General features: G+C 44.7%; 1 protein-coding gene across 9 annotated transcripts in view; it reads right to left on the reverse strand.

Annotated features, from left to right (window-relative positions):
- DCUN1D4 (defective in cullin neddylation 1 domain containing 4) overlaps positions 1 to 23,865 on the reverse strand; it is an 86,189-nt gene that overhangs the window by 52,579 nt on the left and 9,745 nt on the right. For 4 of the 9 annotated variants that reach the window (XM_042936411.1, XM_042936409.1, XM_042936418.1 and 1 more), the window contains 2 exons: positions 4,005 to 4,075; positions 3,794 to 3,833 (listed from right to left, as the gene is read on the reverse strand). In XM_042936411.1, coding sequence (XP_042792345.1) covers positions 3,794 to 3,833; positions 4,005 to 4,075 — 111 coding nt within the window. Of the gene's footprint in view, positions 1 to 3,793; positions 3,834 to 4,004; positions 4,076 to 22,416; positions 22,437 to 23,078; positions 23,152 to 23,543; positions 23,708 to 23,865 lie in introns of those variants that run through there. The other 5 variants (XM_042936413.1, XM_042936414.1, XM_042936410.1 and 2 more) reach the window with 4 other exon arrangements.

Here is a 23,865-nt window from a genome sequence, read left to right on the forward strand (position 1 = left end):
TTTGTGGGCCTCAAGAGGCCCATAAAATTAGAGAATTATTCTGACCTTTCCTAACTTAGTAGAAATGCATGTTCCAGTACCAAACTTTCACTGTCTGGGGTGCCTGGGTGACTCAGTCAGTTAAGCATCTGACTCCTGGTTTTGGCTCAGGTCGTGATCTCACAGTTTCATGGGTTCAAGCCCCAAGCTGGGCTCCATACTGGCAGTAAGGAGCCTGCTTGGGATTCTCTCTCTCTCTCCCCCTCCTCTCTCTGCCCCTCCCCAACTCACACTGTCTCTGTCTCTCCAAACATAAACTTTAAAAAATAAAAAACTTAAAAAAAATTCCACCATCTAATTTTCCATTTTATTGAGTTTGTTGCATCATAACCTTGTTTCACTTAATAACATTTTACGTGGTTCATTCTGCCACTTCACTACTTTTTATGGAGCTATTTCACCTCACTATTCACTGAAGAATGTCACAAAGACATAGTGATTTAAGTTGATAAATAGATCGTGTTTGAAAACATCTTTCCAGTACCTAATATTTTCTTTCATTTCCTTGAACAGATCATTGAACTACTTGCTTGCTTGAGTGAAACTATCAGGGTCCAAATGTGCAATTTTCATCCTACTACTTAAGACAAAAAAAAAATTTTCCTTTCCTTGGTCTCTAAATATTGACTTCTGACATCTACCTTCTTTGTTACTCATTTTTTTTGTCCTCCCCGTCCACGATTTTTTATTCACTCCCTATAATTCGGATTTGGGGCTACTTGTCCAAGATCAATTCTGTCTGTCTGTCTCTTTTTGGTGGGAGGAAGACTGAAAGCACCAAAGGAAAGTGTTGGAAGAGACAGAGCAGGAAGACACCAGCCTCTTTCGCACTTGGTTGGCTCTTCCACATACAGTTTCCGGCAGATACTGCTGAGACCCCGTTGCGCCAAAAGATTCAGAGCAGCATTACAATGATTAATGTTCTCGGATTTCCAAACGTTACAGATTTTATGTTGTTTAATTTTTTGAGTATACTCAGGTATGGGAATCACAAGTGATGCTATAACCAAACGGGGAAACGTTAACGAAATGGACTATTCGAAGGAATTACTAATGCTAATTGGCACTGACTGGCACGTCTGGGGTACCAGGCACTGCCCCAGCATGTCACATACCAAGTGTCACACATATCCACTATCCCCAAGGGGGCAAGAGGAGGCACGAGGCCAAACACACTTTCCACTTTCATTTTCTTAATTACAGCTTCCAGTTATTTAATTGCTATATTCAGGTTAAATATTTAGATATAAAATTACTATAGTAACAACATTCATTTAAATCTGAAGTTCAAAGTTAACTGCATAATGTATAGGATTCAGAACTCAGAGGTCTTATTACCCCAGCTAAAGAAGAGACAATCTCCAGGCTATACAAACACAAAAAGCAGTTTTAAATCAAAACTACACTAACTCTTAAGTTTAAAAACTCCTCAGAGCCACCAACATATTATTTTAGAATTGGAGAGAAATGTGCTTTACTACTTAACTATTAAAGCTGGCCCTGAAAATTTTATTTCAGCATTACTTGTAGCAGCCAAGTTAAACACACTTAAATGTATATCAGTAGGAGGCTGCAGAAACATATTATGATATATCCATGAACTTTAAAAACGCAGAGACATGAAGGTATAGAACACATGCTTTATAAATGGGCTGCTATGAAGAGATCAAGATATACTGAGTGACAAACACAAGAGGCACATACAAATGTATACAGTATTGGGGGGTAAATATCATCATCTGGGACATAAACATAAGACTGTAAGAGTTACCCCTGCAGAGTCAAGCATGGAGTACTAGTGGGGATGAAAGCTGGGGGTAATGAAATGGAACAGAAATTTTCATTTTTTATTTTATACCTTCTTTTTTTAATGTTTATTTATTTTTGAGACAGACAGACAGACAGATGTGACCAGGGAGGGGCAGAGAGAGAGGGAGGGAGACACAGAATCCGAAGCAGGCTCCAGTTGTCAGACCCCAATGTGGGGCTCGAACTCACAAACCACGGGACCATGACCTGAGCCAAAATCAGATGCTCAACCACCTGAGCCACCCAGGAGCCCCTATTTTAAATTACCTTTTCGACACTTCTTTTAAAACCATGTGCACACAATGTTTTTAAAATTTATTAATAAGCAAATTGTTTTTGACTGCCCTCGAGTTGATTTGCTGACACAAAAAGATCAGATGAAGGGAGCCTCTGTGGCCTGGCCTTCTAGAACACTCCTGGCACAGACTCTGCTCTCCTTCTCTGACTCCTTGCCCTGGAAGGAGGATTGTCTAATCCAATTAGTGGTCCAGGGAGAAGGAGCTGAGCAGAGCGGCCCAGCCCCCATCTGAACCCCCTCTTCAGACTGACCTGCCGGCAGAAGTTCAGACTCTTCGGGCTGTCATGAAGTGGGGAGTTGGGGGTGAGTGGGGACAACAGGTGTGCTGGCCTGTGCTCATCTAGTTGTGGCAGTGACTGGGTGACTGGGTGTAAGGCTATTTATTTAGTTCAGGTAAAATACTACAACTCCTCTGCATTCTTGCTATATATCTAAGCTGTGTTTTCCAACAAAACTGGTACTTCAATCTCCATCTTGTGTCTAATTTTCAACTGGTTCTAAACCAATGTGGAGGAGAGGGTGGGAGAGCTCTAAATCCCCAAACCTCCAAGGATATACCATTACATGAAAAATGAAAGATGCTGTATAATATGTACAGGTACGATCTCAGATGCTAAATTTTTAGAAGTCCTATAAAAGTATTAATGCACGCATAAAAATCTCTGAAAGAACAAACACTGAACAGCATACTGGGGGAAGGCTGGATTGGGAGAAGAGAAGGAAGATTGTCACTTGTCACTCCATTCAGTTTTGTGCTATTCAACATTCACCAACAAGCATGTATTCCTGTATTCCTGTATAATTATAATTACCTGAAAATTACCGTGGTAATTTTCAAAAAATCTAAATACATTTTAATAACTTTTGTTGGAAGTCATAGAAACCACAGAACAAGTGTAAGTTTCTAAACGTTCTGCTTATCAACAGTTTAGAGAAGTGGTTCTCAGAGTGTGGTCTCCAGACCAGCTGCATCAGCATCATCTGGGAGCCTGTTAGAAACGCAAACTCTGGGGCCCCAGCCCAAATCTACAGAATCAGAAACCCTGGGGGTGGAGCCTAGCAATCTGTTTTAACAAGCCCTCCCTGGCTGATTATAAACCAGCTGAAGTTGAAGAACCACAGGACTAGAGAACAGCTCATAATAACTGTTTCAATGTTTCCATTTGTAACTCCTCTGGACCTATACCACACACCCACCCACACCCCTACCCACCAATCAAATTATCTTTCGTCTCAATTCAACAGGCATTTATGGAATACCTTTCAAACTGCATTACTGTTAAGTTTTTAGTATAAACTAAAGCACTTTAGTAAAGAAACGGTATCGTGAGGCCACTAGGGAGAGTCCCCAGCCTCTTTAAAGGGACTGAAGTACTCTGACATAAACCAGAGACCCACAAAGGAGCTACACCACCGGGAAGGAGCTGCAACATGGTTTCCTTCACACACCCTGAAAAACATCCTCAACCAAGTAGCGACTTGTCAGTGTATTACAACACACATCATTCTCAGCTAGTATTTCTCCTTCGTAACTTTGTATTATGAAGCTTATTTAAAATTAAGTAAAAAAAGAAATAAAATTAAAAAATAATTTAAAAAATTAAATTAAATTAAATTAAATTAAGTAGCATAAGCATTTATACATACCTGTTGGGTGATCGTCTTGGCCAACGTCTTCTGTTAGATTCTGCAAGAAATATGTTCATGATTACCAAGAAATCACATACCATTCAGCAAGTTTTAAAATTCAGTATTTGCATAAACAGCTGGTATCTCAATATCCATAATCTGAATTTTTACCAAATACACTTAAAACAACTACTTTAAACAGTTGGTGGTCTTTAAAAGCTTGACTTACTAGCTTATTAAGGGTATGGTAGATCTTATGAATATTTGCCAGTGTTGAGAGATGAGAGTTCAGCTGGAAGTCTTTAAAAGAAAAAGAAGAAAATTCAGGGTCATTTATTTCCCATGCTGCCAAACAACTGTAAGACAAAAAAACTCAGAAGTGCAGAAAAACAAATGTTTTGATACCACTGAATAGTACCTCGTTAATTTGATACTTACTAAATAAAATTCAACATGCAACTATTGACCTATCTCTTAGAACTAAAGTCTGACAATAAAGTTAAATCCCCAGCCAAATGTTTAAGTTCATGAGATTTTCATGTTCACTTTCTCTTTCTCTTTCCCTTCCCCAGAATTACTGATACAGTATCCAATCAAGCTCCTGGCAAGAAAATAACAGAAAAGCATCTCAGCCATTTGGCGTTTCTTACAATATATTTATTTTGCTGGCTCTTATACAACAGAGAGAGCAAAAATGGAACCGAAGTCCCTCCTCTCCCATCAAGCAAACACAGGCAAATTAAAGGACTGTGCTGCAAGCAGAGTCCACGCGCCCAGAGCCCGAGGATGGAGTCTACAGTCACTCGCACTGCAGAACTGAGAAGCGCCACAGACCCAGGAGGGAAGCAGCAGAAACCGCGCTCATAGACGTGTCCAACTCAAAGAACATATCCCGCCCCCCAGCATCTCTGATAATTTCAGGACTACATGCTAAATCATACATACGTCGTAGAATCCCAAACAACATAAAACTTTCAACTGTTAGGCTTGTGAATCTCTAACCTCAAATGCTTCTTTTAAAGTCAAGTATGCTTGCATACATATTGGCGACACAAATGCAAGTTAAAAGTCAATGACTAATTTCACATTTGAAAAAGCATCAAGGAAGTATTTTCATAAAATATCGAGATTTATATTAGCTCCTTTCCCTACTCTATCGTAAAGGCTAGTCTGAAAGTAACCTTGAAAAGATACTGTAACTCCCCAACTTATGCCATTTGGATAAAAAAGAGAACAATCGCCCTTCACGGCACTAGTTCACTTGGGACTTGTATTGGGTGCCAAGAACAGAGCAAACGGCAGACACTACAATACAGCTGTCTGTGCTGGGCTGGACTCTGGGCTGGATTTGGGGCTGCTGCTCCGAGTCTGGGAGGCACGCTGACTTCGCTGCCAGTGTTTAGAGAGCTTTACTTTCTTTTCTCAGTCGTGCCAGGAATCCAGCTCTGGACTGGCCTGCAGAGCAGAGGGGCTGGCGGGCAGCAGGGCCTCTGGCACTCACACGTGAGTCACCATCAGGAGCGGCAGGCCACACTTGCACACAAACACGTGGACTGCTCTGACCCACCTGGAGGTGGCCATGGTCTGACACTCACAGCCACTGAGAGCTGCCCAGAATTTTTGGCTGAGAGACGATCAGAGCAGGGCCTCAGACTCTAAATGGGCTTCAAATACAGACAAGTGTTAATTGTTTAGCATCTGAATGGTTTAGCCGCACTTAAGGTAAATGATGACATAATGTGGCACAGAATCTTGATTTTCCATCTTAATTAGTACAGTTGCATAGAAAAGGTATAGGAAAGCATTTGGAGCATGTGAACATGTGTGTGTGTTTATTTACTTATGTTTACATTTAATAAACATTGATGGGGTCTCTAAAGCTAGAAGCAACAGCCCTCTTCTGAGTCACAGGAGGCTTTGGGGAGCTTAAACATCCGCAGCCCCCTTGACCCATATCTACCACCACACCATAACGGCCCCTTTTCATACTTGCAATTTAAAAACTGGAGGACAAATGATACATTCCATTACCATCTCCAAATTAAATCCTGAATTAAACTCCTGGGCCCCCCAAAAAAACAAAAACAAAAAAAAATTAAGGGTCTAGATTCTCTCTTCACTGAGGCCACATGGAGCAGGGAATAGAAAAGGGGGCTTGCCAAAGATCATTCAAGCACTGAGGTTTCCAGACGCGCCCCCCCCCCCCACGCTATACTTTTTCCACCCCTCTGATGTTAATTCAATTGTCAAAATTCACATAAGAGAATCTAAATGAATTAAAATTTCTAAATCCTCCTACACACACACACACACACACACACACACACAGTTCCATACAAAAATCACAGCCAAATAACCAACTTGATTTACAACCTCTCTGTGGAGTCTGAGAGCTAATCTGAATCTCAAGTCTACCAGTTATTTAATCTAAATCTTGATTTTCTCATCTATAAAATGAGATTACAACACCTTGATGTGTCATTCATTCATTACAATGTCTGGACCATATTAAGTGCTCACTAAAAGAGACCAACGATCATCACTACATTTGCTGATATCATTTTCCAAATCACACTTCTATCTAAAATGGTCTCTAGTTCCCATAGGTCCAAGTCAAGCCCCACAACAGAAACTCCACAAAGTTGGAGCTCCCTCTGTGATTGAGGCATGTGGCCCAGTATATCGTTACAGCCTGTGATGGCCTTTCTGTATTCACACACCGCCAACTGATGTCCACGATGATGGTCAAAGATAATCTCAACACAGTGGAAAAAATATACAAGGGCGTTTAAGACCAGGTTCTAGATACAAAGTTTCACTTCACCGGCAAGGAGAATAACAAGGCTTATTTCCCAAATCACATAACATAGTCAGCAATTCTCCATTTCCATATCCACTATCATCACTTCACCGAAAGGAAAAAGAAAAGGAAACAGCAACACACATAATTTTACTTTAGCTTCACCAAGGTAAGAAGCAGCTAAGGAGGTGGCACAAATTCAGTGGAAAAAAAAGACAAAAATGGCATTAAAAGATAAATCCACAAAGGTTAACACATACTGAATTTATGGTTCATCTGTTCAGTGCTCAGGGCAAGTAATAGACCTTGAAATCTAAAATAGATTTCACATCCTTAAGGAATAGATGTTAAGGCTAAAGATCAAATGCTTTACACAGAATGTATTTAGGAAAGCACTAACTGATTCATAAAAATTTCCTTCTGCTCATATTTCAATTCCAAAGGATAAATGCCAGGCTAAGTCACCTTTACTCCAGGACCACATGGCTCTCCACAGTAAAGCAGTGACTGGGTGTCACTCTCCTGTGTGACATGCAAACCCTAGATTCTGTATTAAAAGCAAAACTGGCTCTGCAAAAAGGCACAGCCTGCTTGGTAAACAGCTTGCCTAAATTATCTTCTGGGTATTCTGGGTATTCTTAAAACGATCAACAAATGTTGACTGGGCATAAAGCTCCCTGGTTTTTTGTTTGTTTTGCAATTACCATTTGGGATGACCTACATAATGGAAAAGAAAAGAATGCCACTGAGGGGAGGTCAAAGTCCGTGTCCCCAAAGTCCCCTGGGTTTAGAGTTCCACAATATAGACAGGGACATAAATACTAGGAATGAAACAATTATGTGAGTTCAGACAAATGACCATCAGCAACAAGAATCAAATTTAAAAATGAACAGCCCTTATAGGAGTTTACTTCCAGAAAAGGATCAGACACAAATTAAACACTTAAAAATCAAATCCTTTCCTTCATACCATCCTCACTTGTAAAACATAGCTGGGAGATGATCCCCATTGTAATAGCAACAAAAAGCAATAATACCTACAGGAATAAACTAATATGTAACATACAAATGAAAAAAAAAACAATAAAAGTTTACCGAAAGACCTAAATGTAGAGACATAACACTCCTGGAATGGAAAGACTCGGTATTGTAAAGCAATCACTTCCCCTTTGCACTAAACTACAAATTAAATGTAATCAAATTCCTATTCTTCCTGCCTCCCAGATCTCCACCCCAAAAGAGGTGGAGAAAAGGAAGGGACTCGGGCAGATTGATTCTAAAGTTCATCTGAAAGAACAAACATGTTGGCCTTGCCAAGAAATTGTTGAAAAAAGAAGAATGAGGGAGAACCTGCCCTATCAGATGTCAAAACAGAGTATAAAACAGAGGTTGGTAAGCTCTTTGTAGACAGCCGGATAGTAAATATTTGTAGGTTTGTGGGCTATGCAATCTCTGTTGCAACTACTGTGCCACGGTAGCTCAAAGCAGCCATAAATACATAAACAAAGAAGTGTAGCTGTGTTCCAATAAAACTTTATAAAAACTAAGTGGTAGCCCAAATTGGCCTGTGGGCCACAGTTCGCCCATGCTTGGAATAAAGGTACAACAATTATAATAGACAGGTACATGTGCAAGAAGACAAATCAGTGAAGACCACTGATGAACATATGTGCGTGTCTATAAACACACATACTAATTAACATATGATGAAACGGCATTTCAAATAAATGAGGAAGAGCTAATCATTCGGTAGAGGGGCAACTAGCTAGCAGGTGGAACAAATTAAAGTTCACTCCAGCCTCACCCAAAAGTTACATACAGATAGAAGGGGAAGGCACCCAAGGCAAAAGAAAAGCCCTTATCTTGGGCTCCGGGTTCTGCTCTGACTCTACCCACCTCTCCAATCTCATCTCCTCCCTGGTGCCTGGGTGGCTCAGTTGGCTAAGCAATCTCATCTCCTCCCCATCCTCCCCATGCTGCTTCCTCAGCCACAACGAGCTTCCTGTTGTTCAGTGACCATCCCAAGCACACTCCTACTTCAGGACCTTTACACATGCTTTGCCTTGAGCCTTCTTCTAATAATAACACAGCTTGCTCTCACATTTCACCAGGTTGCCATTTAAATATCACCTTTATTTTTTTTTTAAGTTTATTTATTTAAGAGACAGAGAGAAAAACCAGCAGGGGAGGGAGAGAGTGGGGGGGGGGGGGGGGGCAGGGGATCCGAAGCAGGCTCCAGGCTCTGTGCTGACAGCAGAGTACCCAATGTGGGGCTCAAATTCACAAATGGTGAGATCATGGCCTGAGCCAAAGTCGGTCGCTTAACTGACTGAGCCACCCAGGCGCCCTTAAACATCACCTTCTTACCAACGTTGCCAGACTAACAAGCAGGACCCCTTCTTTTATCTTTCACCTTACCATGCTTTCTTTCTTTCCTCTGTCATCTTTCTCTCCCAATTAAAGTGTAAGTTTCACAGAAGCCAGGACTCAGGTCTTGTCCACTACTGTATCCCTAGTACCAACTTAGAACGCTATCTGGCACATAATAGGTGCTCAATAATTACTCAGTGAATAAATGCAGATACAAAGGCACCAAATCTTAATTTTGATGTATTCAGGGCATTTCAAATGCATCCACACCATTAGATCTTGAACTGTGAGAAGCAGTGTGGTAAAAGAGAAACTCATAAGGAAGGCAAAGGTCAGAAAATGAAGCGTCTGTGAACCCTGCTCACCAGTTTCCATTTACTCTCTTAAGGGCTCGTATGTCCAACTGGGCCACCAGAGGGTATGCAAACCAAGCAGATAAACATGATGCATTCAAGCAGCATCGATTCTACTCAACAGAAGGCACCTCTAAGAGTATTATATGAACACAACAACATGGTTATGGCACAAGACTTTAAAGAAACTTCATCACACTGAGCCATGCTGCCAAGATCCTGTGAGTACTTAATTCCCTGAACCTCTGCCATGGCAGAGTGTTGCTGGAGAACTTGGAGAAGCACTGCTGGGAGCGTGGGTGCTGCACAGGGTCAAAATGTTTAAATCAGGAATTCTTTAGAAGGATCACTCTGCGGCAAGAGTGCGGCCTGGACGGTGGGTGGCCTCTCATGAAGACGACTGGGAGTGACTGAGGTGGGGCACAAGCAGGGCCTCACGTTAGACAGTGAGGAGAGGAGAAATCCCGGTACAGTGGGAGTGCAGAGGATCCACGCTTAACTCACACAAATTCAACTTCATTCACTTGCAAAAAAAAAAAAAAGAAAGAAAAGGAAGAGAGAAGAAAAGAAATTTCAATTGTCCCACAACCGCCCTCCATCCTACTTAACGAACTGGAGACAGGCAATACAAATCCCATAGCTGCTCCTGAGTCTCGGTTTCCACATGCCAGTCACATTTTGTGCATCTCACAACACTTAACGAGTCTAGTATCTAAAAGTGGATTTCCCATAAAACTCGGTCCCTCAATGCAGGCCAGCTGCTTCGGCTGGTGCTCCACCGAAGAGCCAGTGATCTGCTCCCGTGCTGGAGGAAAGAACTGGCCGTCCTGGGTGGATCTGAGAAAACCCCTCGAGGGGCACCTTCTCAAAGTGTTCCCAAGTGCTATCTTTAATACAGGTGACTTTGACCTTACATATGGACTCAGAACTAACCTCTTTATAAAATGTCACTGTACTAGGAGGAAAAACCACTATGACTGCATTCAGGAGATGCGAGAGGAGTTCAACGTTTCATGTCGGTTTGTCCAATTCTCCTTTTACTGGCTCAGGCAGATCACACAGCTAGCTGTGGCCAAGCCGGGAATGATTCACATCTTCTGATTCCCCATCCAAAGTCCGTTCCTCCATTCTAGCTTATTTGTAATCAGAGCAAAAATTGACCTATCTTCATGCTCCATAAAAGGAAAAAGCAACACCATTTCCCACCCAAAGTTGTTAATAATCAGGTACACAAATCAGAGTAACATTTTCTTAAAAGTTACTAAAACTGGCTGAATCCAAAACAACCAACTTTTTAAGAGAAAAGATGTGCAAAGAAGCTACCGCTAATAACACCCGTGTTATTTTGATTTCAAGTACACTTCTTCTTGAGCACTAACGATGAATGAAAGTATTTTATTATTAGCTAAACTCTAGTTGGGCAGAGAGCAATGCTCTCAGGTCTAGAGGTTTTCGATGCAGCACTATGCACAGACATGTACTTAATAAATGCTTCCTGATGACCATGAATGAACTAAACCAGTAAAGGCTCTTGAGGAGGGGAGGAGCAGAATAACCATGTTATTGACAAAAAAAAGTGAAACAAGATCGGACAAAATTAAAGGTTATCAAATCAGCATGGGTCCCTAATGTTTCTGGGGCAGAACTACAACATGGTCGAGCAGAGTGGGCTAAGGCCTCTCTAACTCAGGTTCAATATGTAATGCTACGGGTTCTCCAAGCTACAGGTTACATGGCCCATTCTCCTGAAATGTCGATTTTACTCAGTGATAAGGAAAATGAAAAAAATTCTGTTGTCAAAATCAAGGGTAGTTGAAATTTATTTAGGTTTGCCTTGCCTCCTTCCTTCTAGAAACAGAAGCCCTTTGTCCAGTGAGTTTCAGAGAGACGGAGAACGAGAATGCCAATGATGTCAAGAGGAGACCCCTGCCAACCTGCAAAGAACACGGAACAACCTCTGATTTCAAGCAACACAATTTTGGATTTGTTACTGCAGCATAAAAGAAAAAAAAAGATCCAAGTCTTCAACAAGTCCTTACAAGGCCCTACATGATCTGACCTAAGTCATCTCATTCCATTATCCTTGCTCACTCCATTCCAGCCACTCTCTTCCTTGAAGACTCACGTGAATTCCTACCTCAGGGCCTTTGCATTTAATATGCCTCTGCGTCAATGACCTCTGGTGTCCGCAAAGCCTGCCAGCTGACTTCACTGAAATATCTATTCAGATGTCACCTCATCAGAGAGGTCTCTCCTCTCCAGACTCTATCAAAAGCAGCACCTGCACCCCCCAGCTTTAGATTTACTGTATTACTCTAAGTTTGTGTGCTAGGTTTGTGGGTCAGTTTCATACTACATGCCCTTTGTTGCTAGTGGGAATTTCTTTATAAAACGGAAAATAGCAGCGCCTGCCTCACAGGGCTACTGAGAGGATTAAATGAGTTGATGCTGGGATGGGCTTGGAACAGTACCTGGCACACGGTAAGCACTGAGCGCTGGCTGGGACGTCACACAATGAGCAGGAATGGCTGGCTATCCGCCCAGCGCCCTCTCCCCCCGTAGCCCGAACCAAACCCAGCTCGCTAATTAAGCTTCTTAAAGCTAATCCAGTGGCTGCACATAAGAATCACCTGGGAAGCTTGAAAACCGGCCAGGGCCCCAATCCAGATCAATTAGATAAAAGTGGGAGCAGGGTCGTGGATGTTTCAGTAACCCAGGTGATTCTAACATGTAGCCAGGGAGGGGAGTTCCAGCCCCAGCCTGCTGGCACAGCCCAGAATGAGCTCAGCACACAACAGACCAGAACCCAACTCATTCACCGGGACCCCGTCAGCATGGGAAAAAGAAAAGCTCCAGATGTAGGGGAAAGATTGTAGGGCTGGAAAGATTATAAGGTGAAAATGAAAAGAAACAAAGTAGCAGTAGGAAGGCGTTAACATCATTCCCCTCATCAATAAACACTTGCTACTTAAAGGCACAAGAGCCAAAAGGTGAGCCACACAAAGAGGACACTGATAAGGGGTGGGAAGCAGGTCACCGTAGGTGACTCAGCATTTTCACTGAGCACAAGATCCAAAATTAAAGCTGTCCAAGCATACTGCTGCTGGCTTTTTCCTTCTAACTCTCACAGGACCCGTAAAAGAGGCTGCAAGAAGCCATCCGCCCAGGAGAGGCGGTGCGCCACCTAGCCCCGTCTTCCACTCCTCGACCTGTGCCTGCTGGTGCCGTCTCAAAGGAGTCGGCCACTTCAGGACACCCTGTCTGGCTGCGTTCCAAGTGTGACAAGGTACAAGGGGCCCTAGATTCATTCCCTTTGCCCCACCCCACCCGCCGAAGAACACAGACCCACTCCGTGGTTCAGAGTAAAACTCATTCTTTAATCTCACTGATATCACAAGAGCCCTGACGCTCTGGCATCAGAAAGGCCCGGGTTAGAGTCTCAGCTCTGTGACACCCTAGCTGAGGGACCCCTTGTGACCCAATCTCACTGTGCCTCAGTGTCCTCATCTGTACAGAAGAACGGGCCCCCCTTCACAAAGCTATTGTGAGGAGCAAATGAGATGGTGTGTGCCAAGCACTTAGCACAGTGCTGGCTCACACTATGCACCCGTAACGGTTCATTGTTTTAACCCCTGCTATTATTAGAACACAGAATAGACTAAGACACGCTGAACCTGGAAGATCAAAAAGTAAAGACAGGGCAGAAGGGATGACAAGGTGACGGGTCTTTAAAAGTGTGGCACCAGTGGCCAGTAGCCTGGACTTGACCATGCCACTATCCTTCCCAGCCTCCCGTTTAATTAAGAACAAGTAATCTGTGGTCTAACTGCTGGGAACGGCATCTGCAGAAAGGGATACTAAAGGGGAAAAAGAGTCGAACTCAATCTCAACTACAGAAGAAAAGAAAACAATTTCAAAGATGTTACACAAAAACACGTAACTAGCTCTACTGAAAGGTAAGTTTTAGGTTTTCTCGCTTTTCTGCAATGTTGTTAGGTATGTCCTAGATTTAAAAATAATATAAAGAGTATGTTTTAGGGGTTCCTGGGTGGCTCAGTCGGTTAAGTGGCTGACTTCGGCTCAGGTCATGATCTCATGGCTCGTGAGTTCAAGCCCTGTACCGGGCTCTGTGCTGACAGCTCAGAACCTGGAGCCTACTTTGGATTCTGTGTCTCTCACTCTCTCTCTCTCTGCACCTCCCCTGCTCGCACTCTTGTCTCTCTCAAAAATAAACATTAAAAAAAAATACATATTTTTAAAAAGCATGTTTTAGAAGTAGTTAATACATGTTTATTTAAAATAGACACCCGGGTGGCTGGAGCACATGGGTGGCTCAGTCAGTTAAGCATCTGACTCTTGATTTTGACTCAGGTCACGATCCCACAGTTCGTGAGACTGAGCCCCATGTCGGGCTCTGTGCTGACTGTGCAGAGCCTGCTTCGGATTCTCTCTCTGCCTCTCCCATGCTATCAAAAATAAATAAATAAAAACTTAAAAGATGTAAAAAAAAAAAGTAAAATAAGATCTAAGGAGACGAAATAAACACGACTATTCCGTGAGTTAAGGTATGCAATACTTTGCCACAATCAGTCCCCCAGTTAGAATCGGTTTTTAAATGCCAACTGTCACTGAGAGAAGATGGCAGCAAGGAGGAGAGAGGAGTGGCAAAGAAGGAATTCATCCTCCATGCTGATGCTGTTGGGGCCCACTCCAAGAACAAAAGAGCCAGAAGCAAAATGGAGACGATGAGGTCAGCTGGCTCTGCCGTCACCATCCACAGGCCAGAGACAAAATCGGGGGTTCCAGGATACCTGCAGGGCTGCCATAAGGACTAAACCAAAGGCACAAACAGAACGTTGAGTATTATTTCATCGGCAGCGGTGGGGCATCTAGCCCTGCGGTCAGAATGCCTGAGTTAGAATCTCAATTCGCCACTTACTTACAAGCTGTGTGACGTTACGAAGACGACTAAACCTTTCTCCGCCTCAGCTTCCTCATTTGTGAAATGGGAATAATGGTACACAGCCTGCTTCTGAGGGCCGTGGTGAGGGCTGAATGCGTCAAGACGGGCAAAGCAGCTGGAACAATCCAAGGATAATCACCAAACCTGTCTCAGCCCCTCTCCATTCCCCTTGTTCCTCCTCTCTCCCTGTGCCCCACCTTGTCTGACTCGTGCTTCCCTCCTCTCCTCTCCTTCCTACTCATACACTCTCCCTGGTCCCTCTTCGCAGCCCTCCGCCCGTGTGGCTCCTGCCCACCCCTCCACCTTGTCCCCTTCACTCTAGCCTGCCAAACACCCATTCTACTGCCCCAGTTCTCAGTACTGTCACCCCTGCTTGTCCCCACTGCTGGGAAAGCACCCTCCTACCTAATCCTCCCCCCGGGCACACATAGATCTTTTCCTTCACACAGGAAAACTTCAAAAGCAAAACCCAAAGTATAAATACTAACCTTTCCGTGAAGTCTAATTTTAATGACTTCCCATTTGCTCCCAAAGCACCCTGGGCATCCAACTAACTTAGCTGCCATCGTGTCATACTCAAACTGTCCATTACTTCTCTGCCTCCACCCCTAAACCCGCTGGAAGAAGCTTCTTAGGCACAGGGACCCCCTCATTCTCACAGTCACGTGTGTTACAGCAATGCCTGGCAACAAACAAGAAAGCCTCCAATGTTTGGTGAATGGCTAACTGAAGGAATGCCTCACTTGGTTCTTTTCCTTCTGATAACCTCTCTTCCTCTCAAGGGTCTCCTTTCATAGCCTAATGAGGAAGGCGTCATTACACAGCAGTCATTAGCGACAAAAACAGAAAAGAGCCACACACGTCTCTAAACTGCGTGTTTTATCTCATTTAATCCTTGGGATCGCTCAGACCTTGCCTCCTACTTCTTTCTCTCTGCCCGACCCCCAACTCCACTCGAAGCACAGCAGCCTCTTTGCGATTCCTTCCTCGGTTCTGGGCCTGCTCCCACTCAGAGCCTCGCATTCATCTCCCCTGCTGCCGGGAATGCTCCTCACTCCCATCAGGTCTTAACCCAAAACCTGACCCTGCTATTTAAAACCACAAGGTGCTCCATTCCTTTCCCCTCCCTGCTCACACACCTGTGCTCCCCCACCCTCCACCGCTTCATTTTTTTCTTTACACAACTTTTCACCATCTGACACACTGCATGATTTATTTACCTGCTCATTATCCCCCTCCCCCACACTAGACTGAGAACTTCACGAAAGATGAAGAACCGGGCCTGGTACATGGTAGATGCTCAACAAACACTGCTAACTGACTGCACAACTCCATATTCTGCAGCAGGGAAGCTTTATACATGAGGGCTCTGAAGCTCACCGAGTAGCTGACTAACTTACCCATGGTCACACAGCTAATATGTAGCAGAGCAAGGATCTGAATCCAGGCAATTTGACTCTAGGGCCCACACTTAACTATTATGCTTTCCTGTCTCTCAACCTGAGCCAGATAACAATCCAAGACATCATCACATCCAGGGAGCAAACCCTGGATGTGACCCTCTTTGGGCCACAGAGAACAGCCATCCACTGGAAAAGTTCAAGAGAACAAGTCATTTTACTCTAGACAGTTCCACGTGGTAAAGCATTACCAAATTTATAATTTATATAGTACTGATAGTTTTTCTTTGGATTTAATAGTTCAGTAAAAAAAGGGAGAGAGATTAATACTGTACTGTATAAATACTTTTTATACCGTAACATCCCCATGAACAGCAAAGTGACAAATCATCAACTAACATGGAAGTGGCCTAAGATAACATATATCAAAAGCCAAAAATTGTGGTGCAATGTGGAGGAGAGAAGTACAGACTGCAAGGGGGCACAAGGGAACTTTTGGGGGTAATGAAAATGTTCTATATCTTAATTTTAGTACTGGTTATACCAGTATGGATATTTATCAAAAATCATCAAGCTATATACACTTAAAATAGGCACAATTTTATAGTATGTATATTATACGCAATAAATGACTAAAATGCAATAAAGACATTCACATAGGAATTTTAGGTAAATATTCTACCCAAAAAAACCACAAATATTATTTCCATAGCTAATACTTCCAAATCAGATCCAAAAAAGACACACTAGAAGTTATACATTAGTTCCTGAGCGTCAGACTTTGTTTGTTTGTTTTCAGGGCAAAGAGGCGATTAGGAAAAGACAAGCAGTGAAAAGCTCTGTATACTGAGATCCAGCAGGGTAGCTGATGTGTGGCCCAGAGTCCTGACTGACCACTGGCAAGACAGCACCCACAACGGACGTCATACATGCCTATGTGTCCTTTCTGTCCTTTGAGTAACCTGGGACCAGGAACCTAGGACTCTGAACAGAGTCCAGTCAGGGTGGAAAGGCACATCACTGCTCTTCTCCACAAGGGCCTCTGCCACGAACGGTCCGGTGACAGGTCTGGATGTTGATCTTCAGAATTCTTAGTTTCTCGAGCACCAGAAACCAACTAGCTAATATAACAGGATAACGACTGCTCTTTTAAAGGGCCACCGTATAATTCACAGCATGTCTAGGAAATCCAGAAAACCAAGTTACACAACCAAAACAATGCTTACGGGCACACGGCAGAGCACACAGACACAGCCAGAACTGGCTGGCCCCTGGGACCAGGGCAGCTGCCCCCCACTGCCCATCCCCTCCAAACGGCCTCAGGGCACTCCCCCAGCTTCTTTCCATCCCTTGCCTCCAGCTTCAGATTCCATTCATTCACGATTCAAGTTCTGTGGTGGGTGTGTGTGAGCAGGTCTGCCTACAAAGGTAGGAGTTTCCCAACCAGAGAAAGAGCCAGGGCCCCGAAGACTGACAATGCCCATCACAGACACAAATGGATGGCACACCATCTCTGGAAATACCAGCGATATGGGCCAGCAAGTAGCAAAAGGTTTAAAAAAAAAAAAACAAAAAAAACCCTCAAAGATGGAACTAAAAGGAATCCTACCCAGAGGTAATGCTATTTGGGGAGGGTGGGGGTCTTTTTCATATCATTTAGTGTTTTAGTATATTAGTTAGTTGCAAAAACTACAAGCCTACCTTCCTAAACTGAAAATAACTCATTAAGAGTGTTTTCTAAATAAAAGAAAAATAATTCAAATCTGGAGTAGTAAATTCTTTGTTTGCCAAAATAATGGACACAAGAGGGGAAAAACAAAACACTTAGGTCTGAAACAGTAATGCAATTATTGCCAAAATACATGATTCTATTTAAAATGCGTTTGGATATCTTTTTCCACTTAAAGCATAGTTTTTAAATGTATATTCTGCTTAAAAGAATAATTCTCAAGAGATACTTCTCCTAACCTGAATCTCAGAATAAGAAAAAAGAACAAGCTCTGAAAAGCTATTAATACGAATGCAAGATGACCAACTATAAAAAGATATCAGAATTAATGTCACATTCTCAGAAAATTCACCTTCAACTAACAAAGTTTATTATCTAAAGAAAGCTTCCAGCAATCTCAATGTATAGTTAACATTACGAAATAAACCCTAAGGACCAGAATCTGGTCACAAAACAAAGAGAGGTAATGCCAGTCTTCTCAAGCCCTGCCTTAGCCTTCTCCATACAGACTTACACACCAGATCTGAAATGGAAACATGCGCTTTCACACATAGACTCCTGGTCCCTTAGTATATCACCAGCATTTTACTTTCCCCTTGAGAACTTCTCCGTGCCACAGGCATTCTTCAATACATCTGCATGTATTTAAAAAGAAATATTATCGGGGCCCCTGGGTGGCTCAGCTGGCTAAGCGACCAACTCTTGATTTCGGCTCAGGTCCTGATCTAATGGGTGGTGGGATCAAGCCCCAGGTGGGGCTGTAGCTGGGCGTGGAGCCTGCTTAGGATTCTCCCTCTCCCTGTACCCCTCCCCTGCTCATGCTTGCATTCTCTAATATATTTATATTTATATAATTGAAATTGGTTTGCTTATGGCTGACTTTGTTAAAAAAGAGAATGAATAAGTGAAAGTTTGTATTCCCTGAAGACAATCTGAAGATAATGAAAGACTCAGAAGCATACTAAATAGGAAGGAGAATTAAAATTTTCTAGATAATTCACTAAGAGTTGACCATTTAAGTGCAATTCAATACATGCTTGAGGACCTAAACAAAGCATCATCTTTGATGACAAAGTGGATAATAAGTCAGATAATCCCAGATCTCAAGGGGTAATAATCTAATTGGGGAAGGGACAAATAAGTAAACAAGCAGCTACTGTTATAGAAGTTAAAACTGAGAACAGAAGTAAACAGTACTTTGGAGATTCAACACACAGAGAGAGGATGAGTCTGCTATAGAGGGAACAGGAACCCGGTAAGGAAAAGCTCCCCAGAAGTAGCACTGATGGAAGCAGCAGTTCAGGGAGAAGAAAGTGAGCTTCAACTACAGAAGCTGGTTCAAACCCAGGTTCTGAGGAGTCTGTATTTCATGAAGCAAACGGGAACCCTCGTTTTGTCTAGGGGAATCCTAAGGACAATGATGATTGGACTAGCGATGAGGAAGGCAAAGGGAGAGGAGGCTGAGGCTAGCAAAAGGATTACTGCCCATTCACTACAACGTAAGGAAAGACGGATCAGCCTCAGGGTGATGGCAATAGGTCTGAGAGTTCAGTAGAGCATGGGGAAGGATGAGAAATATCTAAGCTGCCAGCTTGGGTCAGTAAATGAATTGCAGTTCATGAACCAGAGGAATAAAACTAATTAGTCTTGTTTTCCTCTTTGTTTTGACTGCTAGGATGCTCAGAGCCAAAATATGGCCTGTTTCTAACATACAGCAAGCATTTATATGCAGCCTGTAAATCTACAGTTTATTTTCCTTCTCTTGACAGGCTTTTATTTATACTTAGTAAGTCACCTTTGTTTTAAAATGAAGCAGAAAATAAACTGACAGATTAAAAAAAAAAAAAAAAAAAAAGACTGAGACCAAGCCAGAAACAGCTGGACAAAGTAGCTGGATCAGGGATATAACCTGTAGGATGCCGACCCAGAGCATTTTCCTCACAGTTCTTACACCCTAGCACAGGCCACATCTCACAAAAGCAGCTGAAAAATGCCAGACTTTCACTTTCTCAACCTTCCTTACAAGTAGCAGTGCCATAGGATCAGTTCTATTCAGTGAAACTGAAATGGGGGGGGGGGGGGGGGAGTTGGGAGTCTCCAAGGTGACCTTCTAGAAGACTCCTCTCTGCTAAGAGGGAGTTGTAAGAAAATATATTCCTTTCTTCCCTGTCTTACACAGGCATGATGTCTGGGGCCTCAGCAACCACATTGCCAACAAGAGGCAACCAGCCTGAGGCTTTCCAGAAGTCAAAATATTAAGAAGAGAGGAAGAAAGGGATGCAAAGAACCTAGAGTCTTCAAAGGTATCATTCAGACACTGCACCAGAATCATCTATTCTCTACATTTCTTGCTACTGGGCAATAATAAGTTCTATTATTTATGCCATTTTTAGTTGTGTATTGTTACTTGCCAATAATGGATACAACAGAGGTCAAATCATGAGGTCGGTTTCTGACAGGTTGATTTTTTATTCTGCTGATTTAACAAGATCCTTATTCTTGAGATGACAAAATACCAAACGTATTATTAGCCAGGAAGAAAGCAATAAACTATAAGAGCTGCTGGGAGCAGCTAAAGATAAAAACAGAAAGGGATATAATGATAAATAACATCTGGAAAAATGTGATCAAGTACAGGCAGGGGCACTTCTTGGAGGAACAGAGGAAGGAAAGAGTAAATGTACAGAAGTTCTCTATGATGAAGAAAATGAGGGAGACTTTGCTGGTGGTGCTATAGACAAGATAACCTAAAAACCTTCCCAATATAAAACTGTGCAAAAATACTGGGCCAAGGGTAAGAAACATCTGTTTAAATGCATAGATAAGTTCACATGAAAATAAAGGACCTCCATTGGGGCACGTGGGTGGCTCAGTCGGTTAAGCATCCCACTTTGGCTCAGGTCATGATCTCGAAGTTCACTTGTTCCAGCCCCACATTGGACTCTGTGCTGACGGCTGAGAGCCTGGAACCTGCTTCGATTCCCTGTCTCCCTCTCTCTCTCTGCCCCTTCCCCTCTCATACTCTGTGTCTCTTTCTGTCAAAAATAAATAAAACATTTTAAAAAATTAAAAGAAAAGAAAGGACCTCCCCAAAGGCCAAAAATTAAAGAGGAACCTAAAATCCACAGCATAAAATATAAGCTGATCAGGTTTAGAAACCTAGGGTTTGAGGGGCTGGAGAAGAGGGGGACTGTGTGTGTGTAAAGGGCAACTGCCCTTTGGGATATAATAGAGATAAAAAGGGAAAAATTACTAAGCTAATACTTCTCTTAAAACACCACCTTGAAGACAATTATAACTCTTGTTTTCATCTTCATACACTTTACCCTTTATATGAGAACAAATTCCAATATTAAGTGTATATTTTAAAAAACATGTCCACATTACATAGTTACACATCACAAAAGGCTTCCTGAATATTTCATCACAAGATTAAGCAAAACGTAAGATAAACAGAAATCTTTTCCTGAAAAAATTACACATTGCCCAATTTTTCAGCCATCATTTAACCATTAATCACTTAATCAAGTATGCAAGTTCAGTATATTTGTAACCATACTAAAAGGTTTCCAAATTTTAGGACTTTTTGGTCAAATTTTATCATTAGGATCATTATAATATTCTTCTAGTGACTATGCTACCAATAGTTTCACAATACCTTATATATCACATAAAATCTGTCATCTCTGAGCTAATCTTATGGCCCTCTACATTACAGATTCTGTGATGTACAGATTCAGTATTTAAATGGTAATGGGAATCCGCAAAAGATGTGGCATTTAGGGCACCTAAAGACTGAGAGGGTGGTCTCTAATATTAAAGAGGCAAAGAGAAAGAATGACAGTAGCAGTTAAAAGCAAACCAAAAAAAAAAAAAAAAAAAAAAAAAAAAACCCAATACGAAAACTTAAGGCCCTCCACCAAGTTTACCTTCTTCTAGCTTCCTTTGCTCCCCTATTCCCTTGAAAACTGAAAACATCACATATTCCCTTTGTTCGTCTTCATGCAGGCTTTATGAATGGGCACATTTCCACCCTAAATTCCATTAAGCCTCCTCCATCACTCAAGACCATCTTTTTTCAAAAAGTCCTATCTCTGGGCAGTCCAAACAGCCCAAGAAATACAACCACATAATCTATACTACCTTCACAAGGGTTACACTGGTCTCCACTGCATTCCGAGATTTATGTAAAATTAAGCCTTTTAAACTAGTGTTTACATACACTGGATGCCACAATAAACACAGCATCCTAAACTCTGCTTTAAGATCGTGCTGAATTTTGAATGTTTTTCCAAACCTATGAGCTAGATGATAAAAGGCTAAGCATTACCCTACAAATTACAAATAAGGCCACCAAATGCCGGAGGAAGTAATCAACTAGTGAATCAAGAACCCAAGTGCAAAAGGACTGTGTCTGGCTTGGTTTTCCCCCTCCCGCTGACACAGAGAGAAGGTCTAGTGAATCGCTCCAGCCCCAGGGGACAAGAGAAGATTCCCAAGAGCGCGCTCGGGTCCGCTGGGGAAAAAGCACGAGTTAGCAGAGCCGGGAAGCTCCGAAAGGCGCGAAGCATTCTGGGACTCGTTTCCACAGTTACCCACGTGCACCCAACCCAACCGCGGCCCCGCGCGGCGCGGACTACAAGTCCCAGAATTCCGCGCGACCGCCTTTCCCCTTCACACCCGGCCACTAGAGCCAGACCCTAAAGGAAACCCCTAACGCGTCCTCCCCGCAAGCTAGGCAGAGGTCGCGCTCCGCAGGCGCTACGTGGAGCCTGTGGTCCAGCCCCCCCGTGCAGGGAAGCGGGTCTCTAGGTACCAGCGTCCACACCTGACGACCAGAAATTAGACAACTGCGTCACAGACTGCCAAACCCACGGACTGCCTGGGACCCCAACACCTCCCCTGCGCAAAACCCCCCACCCGGTCTCCAGGGCCCGACCCCTCCCGCTCCCGCCGCGGAAAACCCGCAGCCCGCGCCCGTGCCCCGCCTCCCAGTCCCGCAGCCGGAGCCCGCGCCAGCGCTGACCTCGCTTCCCGCCGCTCTGGGGGAACCGCGGCCAGCGCCAACCTCAGGGCACCTCCCCGCCCCCTCCACCTCAGCCCCGCCCCCTCCTCTCCCGGCACCCCGAAGCTCAGGGCTCCCCCTTACATGGACCCTATCTTGATCCGGGGGAGGGAACACCTCCCTGAAAACTGAGTTTGCCACCTTTCCCCTGAGCCCCGCGCGGACCGAATGTGGACTTGACAGTCCTCCCCCTGCCCCCGGCCCCTCCCAACCTCCCTTTCCTCCCAACTAGCTTTACACCCCCACCGCACCTCCCCTACCCCTGCCCCCATCCTGTCACCTCAAACCCTCCCCTCCTTCCTCGCCTCTAACTCCCAATTACCCTCTCTTCCCAACACCTGCTCAATCCTATTACCCCAACGTCTGCCCCCCTCTTAACCACTCCCAATTACCCTACCACCCTCCCTATGCCTCTCCAGCCCGCCGGACTCCCCAACTATCCCATCACACCCCAATCCTTCCCACCACCTCGCTCTCCCGTTACATCAGCCCTCATCTCCGCGCCCGCCCTCCAGCCCCGCTCGACCGCTGCCCCCATTCCCCCACCGCATTGTTCCCCCCCCCACCCCCGCCATCCAGCCTTCTTCCCATTGTCCCCGCCCCCGCGCTCCCCTAGCACTCACCCGCCTTTCTCACGGAGCCGCCCGCACCACTCAGCCCCTAGGAAATCCTCACCCCTGCGCCCCGCTCGCTCGCTCCCTCCCTCTCTCCCCGCGCCGGTGCCACCCCCGGCCCTGCCCGCTAGCGCCCGCCGCCGCCTCCACCTCCATTCACCCCAGGCACTCCGGTCCCAGCCCTTCATCGCACGTCCCGCCCCCCCTGCCCCCAACACTGAAAAGGAGCCAGTCCCCACCCCCCTCACCTCCGCCCTCCCCCATCAGGCCGGCCCCTTCCCCCCCACGCCCGCCCCCGCCCCGCGCCGCCCGCAGCGTCACCGCCCGCCCCGGCCCCGGGAGGGGAAGGGGTGGCTCCCGGGCAGGGACTCCCGGCGCGTTTCGGGACAGGAGGCGCGGGGCGGGGACTGCGGGAGCGGAGTGGAGAGTGCTAGCAACCGCCCGGCCCCGGCCAGCTCGCTCTCTGTTACTCACTGACAGCGGCGGCATCCGAGTGCATTTTCGGGCAGCTCACACCCCACTCGCCGCCCAGGCTCCCGCGCTCGCCTCGCGGTCCCCCCACCGGCTCGCCGCACCTCGGCTTGGAGCTGAGGACCAGCCGCCAGCACTCCCGGCCTGCCCACCTCGCCTCCAACCATTGGCTGAACCTCGGTCGAAGGACCGCCCCTCCGCGTCTCTCATTTGACAAAAGGAGTAAGGAGGGCGCCGGTCTGGGGCTGGCAAAGAGGCCCCGCCCCTTGAGGTCCAATGCGATTGGTCCCGGCGCCTCGTCCCCGTAACGCCCCTGGCGGAGGCC

Source organism: Panthera leo, chromosome B1 (genome assembly GCF_018350215.1).
Source record: "Panthera leo isolate Ple1 chromosome B1, P.leo_Ple1_pat1.1, whole genome shotgun sequence".
In the NCBI taxonomy this organism is placed as follows: domain Eukaryota; kingdom Metazoa; phylum Chordata; class Mammalia; order Carnivora; family Felidae; genus Panthera; species Panthera leo.